This window comes from Echinops telfairi, unplaced genomic scaffold, assembly GCF_000313985.2.
Source record: "Echinops telfairi isolate 266 unplaced genomic scaffold, ASM31398v2 ScPeMD7_7461;HRSCAF=8499, whole genome shotgun sequence".
Taxonomy (NCBI): domain Eukaryota; kingdom Metazoa; phylum Chordata; class Mammalia; order Afrosoricida; family Tenrecidae; genus Echinops; species Echinops telfairi.
In genome coordinates, this window is record NW_022111361.1 from 5,477,965 (window position 1) to 5,484,933 (window position 6,969).

Sequence of the window (6,969 nt, forward strand, 5' to 3'; positions counted from 1 at the left end):
AAGGTGTTCCTGAGAGATGTCACGATATTATCAATATTATCAAAGCTCATTTACATGCAAAAGCTAGACGGTGACTAAGGAACCGAAGATTGGATACCGTTGAATGATGGCACTCGTAAAGAATATTAAGTAGACCAGGGAGTGCCAGAGAACAAACAAATCGGTTCTGAAACGAGGACAGCCAGACTGTTCCTAAAAAGCAAGGCTAGCTAGCCTGACGTACATTGGACATTATCAGGAGACCAGTACCTCGAGGAGGAGGCGGAGCTGGTGCTTGGTAGAGAGCCCCCACCTCCCACCCCACCCCCACCCCCCACCCCCGTGAGAAAGAGGAACACCTTCAATGAGATGGACTGGCACAGTGGCTGCAACAATGGGAACCAGCATGGCCATGATTTTAAATAAGGATGGTGCGGGACCGAGCAGTGTCTCACGGGGCATCTAACAACAAACCAAGGGCATTGAGTCTAGTCCAACTCTAGAGGCCTTCTAAGGACTCTACAGGGCAGAGTGAAGCTGCTCCATAGTTTCTGAGACGGTAAATCTCCAGGTATGTTTGAACCGCCAACATTGCAGTTAGCAGCCCACTACACCATCAGCGCTCAGAGAGTTCATCTGAAGATTTTTATCCTGCTCTGGAAACACATAATTTAAAATCCTTTTAAATCAACAGGATGCTATTTTCTTGAACTCTGAATCCATTATGTTGCCTAAATCTGTTAGTTTCAAAGAAATGTATATTTAAAGGATAATACAAACTTGTTTCCTATTCTGAAAATATGCAGAACTACAATTTGCCATGCTCTATAGCACATATATATGAAATATGAGAGTATCAATTTTCTTATATAAATACTGATTCATGGAGTTATTTTACATAGCTAAGCAATATAAAAATAACTGTAACTTTTATTAGCTTATTTTAGAAGGCCTCCTAAACAGATTTAGGAGTGGCCTGGTATTCCAATATGCCACAAAACATCTTTTTTATATTTCATAACCAACCACCTCCAATTACTGAAATTCTAAAACTGGTATAAGTAATAATATATTATCTCCTCTTACAGTCATCTATTACTGATTATTCAAATAGGAGAGGTATCAAAATAGTTGCAAGTATCTTAAATAGTTACAAGATGTAACAAATAATTCAAACACAAGGGTTTGAGACTACATAAATGTATTTTATAACAACTATTAAAAAATATATTAAACTTTTAAATGATTTTATTATTTGTTCTTTTGCCCTAGGAAGGATAAAACCTGAACTTAATAAAAATAAGCAAAACTCAACATTATAGACACTTTGTACGCTGTACTTTCCAATAACAATATTAATTGGTAATCATTTTGATTAGAAATCAGTAAATTCATTCTTGTCCAAAAAAACTCCAATAAGAGATTATCCAACATTTTAACTTTACTTGGGAAATTCTTTTGGATTTGTTTAAGAAGGCAAGTTATCTTGTTGGCACAACAAAACTCAATGAAATCAATTAGATATTTAAAATGATATAAAATTCTGATAATTTTCATCTTTAATATTCCTTTCACACAATGAATTATTAACAAGTGAACCAAGGATTTGATTACTCTGGAAAATGTTTTTCCACATTAGTTTTCATCTATAATACAGATTAAATCTATAATAACCACTATGCCACCAGGGCTCATTTCTCTTGAGACAGCAGACTTAAAATGTTCTATGTTATCTGTAGATGTATAACCACTATGATTTTCTCAGTTTATTTACAGTAACAGATAGATGCAAACCATATACACACACCACCACCACCACCACCACCACCACCACCACAGGCCCCCTCTTCCCCAGGCCGGCGCCGTGAAATCGGGATGAGGGTGGCCAGAGGACGGAAAGCGAGCACCAAGGGATTTCTCACCACGGGCTAAAGCGCTCGCAAGGGATTCAAGCATACCATTCCTCTGTCACTAACTCTAAGATGAGAAATAACGTGTCAACCGCATTGGAATTCCTCTGCTGTGAGAAAAGCTGGAGGTGATCAAAGGCAGGTTGACACGCAAACGGCGCCGGGAAAAAATGGGTCCGATTAGGGTATACTCTCATTGACGTAAAATGACTGCCAGGCAATTCGCACGGCGTTAACGTTCACCCCAAGCCAGCCTGGCTGCAATAAAAATGGAAATAGGGCCGTGGGGTCCCTCACACCAATCTGGAATCTTTAACCCCTCCGCCTCCCACGCAAAAGCCCCGCTGAAGATGCTCCTCCGGCCTTCGAAGGGGTGAGAAAAACGTAGGGACATCGTCCCGCCCACCCCTTTTTAACCAGCTCCCAGGGGCCAGGGCGGACCAGGACCGGACAGGGGTGAGGTGAGGCATGGGCTGGGGGCCCGGGTCCACCAGGGGCCGGAGGTGTGCCACCCAGGGCCCGCGGGGTCGAGGGTTGGAAGCGAGGCGGGGGCGGAGGCGCCAAGCACACGGGGGTGGGCGGGGGTGGGGCGGCGCGGGGCCAAGCTCACCGGCGTTCTGCAGCGTCTCGATGTTTTGGGGTCTGGTCGCCAGCTCGGCCACCATCTGCACGAACTGGGTCCGGGCTTTCTGGTACTGCTCAAACACTGCGGGCAGAGACAGGGGGCAGCGCGCCGCCGGCGTCGCCCGCGCCCCTCCCCCTCCCCCGCCCCCGCCCGCCCCCCGGGCCGGCGCCCCGGCGCCCCTCAGCTCACCTTGCAGCACCTGCCTCTGGCTCATGGCGCCCGCGGCCCCGCTCCGCCTGCGGGAACCTCGGCGGCGACCGCGGCTGGTCGGCGTCCGGCCTGCGAGTTCGCGGAGCCAGCGACCGTCGCGACGACGCGCCCGCAGCGGGGATCCGTTTCTCTGTGTACCCGCGTCTCCGGGGCAACCGACCGGAACCGGAACGCGCCGGGCTCGCGGCGGCGGCCCGTCTCCGCCGTGACGTCATGGCCGCGGTGCCGGGCCGCGCGGCGCGGCCGAGCCCGAGCGGGTCGGCGCGGGCGGGACTCGGCGGGCTTCCGGGAGCCCCTGCCGGAGTGGTGAACCGTCGAGGGTCCTCCTGGCCACACTTGATGCAAGAATTGCCCTATCAAGGAGGGCTTGACAGACCGAACCCGAACCGCGGATCCGCGGGATTTCCCGACGGCAGCCCGGCTGCGTCCAAGGGCTTCAGCCACACGCCGAGGGGGCATGGTGGGAGTGGGGCGAGACCAGCCCACTGCAGCAAGGACACTGTGCCTGGATGGCCAAGGGAAATAACACGTGTTATTGTGTCACTGAATGAGTACCTCATTGTTAATGCAACCTGATGTCAAGCGCTTCCTTTTTAACCCAGCTTTTATATATCTGGAATTTCTGGTTTCAACATTCCTAGAGGGCTAAGACAACCATGTACCTATTCTTAATTATACTGTAATGAAAGCGTTTAATAAGCATAATTAGGGATTCCGTGAGAAAAGCAGACACGGAAACAAATGATAGATGTCTCCCGTGGCTGTCTACTGACTACTGACTGCGTTTTCCTTTTTGTGATTTCCACATTATCCCTGTCTTTTAATTTTAAGCTTCATTTTACTGATAGCCCCAAAAGAAAGTCTGAATGTAAATTTTTTAATGTAAAATTTTTAAACCAGACACACCCCCTCCAGGTCATGTAACTTTTAACTCACCTAGGATTTTTGTTTTTTAAACAAAATTAAGTGCTTAGTTTTTGAAAACTATATTCCAAATACTTCAGTGACAGGTGTAAACTTCAGATGTTTTCCTACCAAAACATTCACCAGGTCTCGAGTCAGTATGTAGCCAGGGCTGCTGCTGAAGAGTGCCAAGACCAGGGCACCCCTCTCTCCAACAGATGGGAGTGTGTAAACTTACGAGAGTTGAGTTCGGATGAGTTTTCTACAATAATCTTTGAGGAGTAGCCCTGACCTGAGCTCTCTGATGAAGTCCTATTATTTTGAGGTGCTCCAAATAATTAGATAATGGACCCACAACTAAAGGGGGGAAGTGTGTTCCCTGCCACCCTCAGAACAAGTATAGGTCTTTTTTGTTTACAGTTGAGAAGCCAGAGATGCCCACAATCACTTAACTTGAAGATGTGCTTATCAGGATGATGTCTACATTTCCCCAAGGGAACAAGTTCTTTAAACTCAGAACTGTTGTGAGTCCTCTTTTGGAGATATAGGGAGTGGGGGACAGATTGAGTAAATAATTTTAACTTCAGTTCCTATTGCATTATGGGGAGGGGGGAAATCCCCTTAAAAACTAAAGGTCATTGTCCTTAACTCCAAACTCCTTTTTTAACCATTGCTCTAGTATATTTTCTACTCTAATAAAAGTGTTGAGATAAGACCTCAATGGTGAAAAAAGAAAGGTGAGAACCTATAAAGGAAGCAGAACAGTAGCCTTATGGAATGCTATAAAGTCAGAAAACTTACCATCACATGCTATGTAAATTATTGTTTTTAACTATAAGGGCTGAGTATCTGCCACAACAAATGTTTATAGGTTTGTTGCTTTTTTTTCCCTGATGAGGTAGTTTGCCTTGTTCCTGATGACACACAATACAGGATGTCTATATCACATTACAATTGAACAAGACTCTTTATTCTGGTTTTTTTTTTTAAGGCTCCAAAATCAAATGGACAGATGTAACTTAGCATGACCATAATATATACATGCAAGTGCAATTGTATTTCAAATATAAAATGTGGCCAGCAGATTACTTTCACTGACAAGAAAGCCATGGATCCTCTTCTGAATTTACTAACTTTAAAACATACATAACTTTACAGTGAAGCAATATAAAAGGAAAGTATGCAAAGGGACACTTCAGTTTATACCACATAACTAAGAATACTGTTCTGACAGTATAAGCTGACTTTAAAATCAGCTATGAAAATAAATAAATATATTTTTAAAATCAGCTGTGCATACACTATGCTTGCCACTATACACTTGAGAATGAAAGCAGTGGCATATTCTCTGAGCAACTTGTCAAGTATTGCCATTAAAGATTTGCTTAGAAGCTTTTGGCTCCGTTAGTTAAAAACTAATAAAAGTATTTGTCTTCAAAAACACTTTACATTCAATTCCTTCTTTATTTATACAAAGGAGACTGAAAAAGACAGCCATATAAAGCCAGTTTTCAAATCCTGTCTTTTTCTTTTGGGAACTCAGAAAATCCCATAGCCATGGGAATATGTTCTGCTTATCCCTAAAAGGCATTGCGACTTTTAACAAATAGGTGTTGTTTCTTTTTCCCAGTTCCTACTTGAATTCTAAAGCTTTAAATGTGCAAATTAAATAATGTACCTACATTTTAAAAACTGCTGTTGAAGTAAATGTGCATGTAGGTACATCCTTTCATCGTGGCAAACACAATTTAATATCACTGTGTGACTTGGTCTTTGCTAGCAACAGAATATGCCTGTCTTCCAAGATATGGAGTCTAATAGGGGATACACATATAAAGGAATTATTAATTCCTTCAACAATCATATATTGAATGACTGTCAAGGAGTGAAGGCTATGATTGCCCAAGTGTTTTGCTTTGGGAGCAAAGGCAGGGAGAGACACAGGAAGAGGTGAGAAAATCTAAAACATCATATAATAAAAGGTTTCTTGGGTTTTTTTAAAAGAAAAATTAGCAATTTTCTCTGGATGCAAAATCTCCTCCCCCAAAAGGAATTAAAACATGTCAGTATTTTAAAAGTCATTTGTTGCATGTCATTATTCAAGTTATGAGGATACAATAATCACTTGGCCAATTCCTAGCCTAAAAGTATTAAAATAACTAAGCATTTACATACTTGAATTCTTTTAAAAAGTCATTACACTCTCCATAGCCAAGTTAGTGCATCCACAACCTTGTCTATCATGATAAAGCAAACATAGGACTATCTTAAATGTTGCACCGGCCCTCCTATTGGAAATAACCATAGGATTTTACATTTAAGTCTAAGCCTAACATCCAGTTGTGCCACCTAGTCTGTCAGAGGATAATTAGGCACTTCTGCCAAGGAGAAGCTTAATATATCTATGCATGACTTGTTTGTTTTATTCCCACCCACCACCCACCCTCTATTTTTTGCTTTGCAAACCTTTTAAAAGATCTATTCCTTACATTTTGAACTTTTATGATTCTTGTTGGAATGTTATGATGACAGTGATGTGGCTGGTCCCCAAAGTTCTAAAGGTAAGTTTTCCTTTCCAATAATTCAATGCATGCAAACTAAACTCATCCTTTTCACAGCCTAAGAAAGCCATGATGAGGCTGATTCCGCACATATTACAACTGAAGGCTGCAGTTGAGCAGTACGTTTTCTAAGGCAGGCAATGGCATGGGTAAAAAAAAAATCGCATCTTGGTGTGTGTATGAACATCTTTTTCAAGACTGCGTTGAGTCTCTTAGCAAGTAATTGAAAATGGTACCCCTAACTAGCTTCACTAGGTCGAAAGCCCTCAGCGCCCTGAAATAAAAGTCAATCCGTCAATTTGTCAATCCACTCCAATCGCCCACCCAAGCGGGAGCGCACGCGCCGGAGCGAATGCTTGCTTCTTGGCAGTTTGGCTTTACAACCGTGGCGTTGTTGTTGGTCTTGTCCAAGAGAAGTAGACATCACACCTTTTCCACCTATTTCCTAGTTGCGACCCAAGCCCCAAAGATGGAAGCTAGGAGACAACCCATGGAGCCCACAAGACCGCACCCAGACCCGGGCTGGGGAGGGCGCGCCTGAAGCTGGAGCGGGAGAACCCCGCCCGAGGTGGGCGCGGGGCTCCAAGTTCATGGGCGTTCTGGGTAGATCAGGGAAGGAAACGTCAGGTCTCCGCAGCTAAAGGGACAAGGAAGCATCCACTCGCTCAGGCTGCGGCGGGGGTGGCCGAGAGACGAGGTGAGGGTGGGTGGCGTCTGCAGCGTCAGGCTAACGGGCTGCTGGCGGCGGGCGCGGGGCTCGGGGCGTCGGTGGGGCGGGGGT

The 6,969-nt window shown here is 44.5% G+C and overlaps 1 protein-coding gene across 1 annotated transcript in view; it reads right to left on the bottom strand.

Moving 5' to 3' along the window:
- The window catches only part of SPAG6 (sperm associated antigen 6), a 65,921-nt gene extending 63,151 nt beyond the window's left edge, over positions 1-2,770 (bottom strand). The window contains exons 1-2 of the mRNA XM_004710810.4: positions 2,704-2,770; positions 2,500-2,595 (exon numbers count right to left, since the gene is read on the bottom strand). Of these exons, the coding sequence (XP_004710867.1) occupies positions 2,500-2,595; positions 2,704-2,728 (121 nt within the window). The 5' untranslated portion in view covers positions 2,729-2,770. The remainder of the gene's footprint in view (positions 1-2,499; positions 2,596-2,703) is intronic.
- Positions 2,771-6,969: the final 4,199 nt, after the last annotated feature.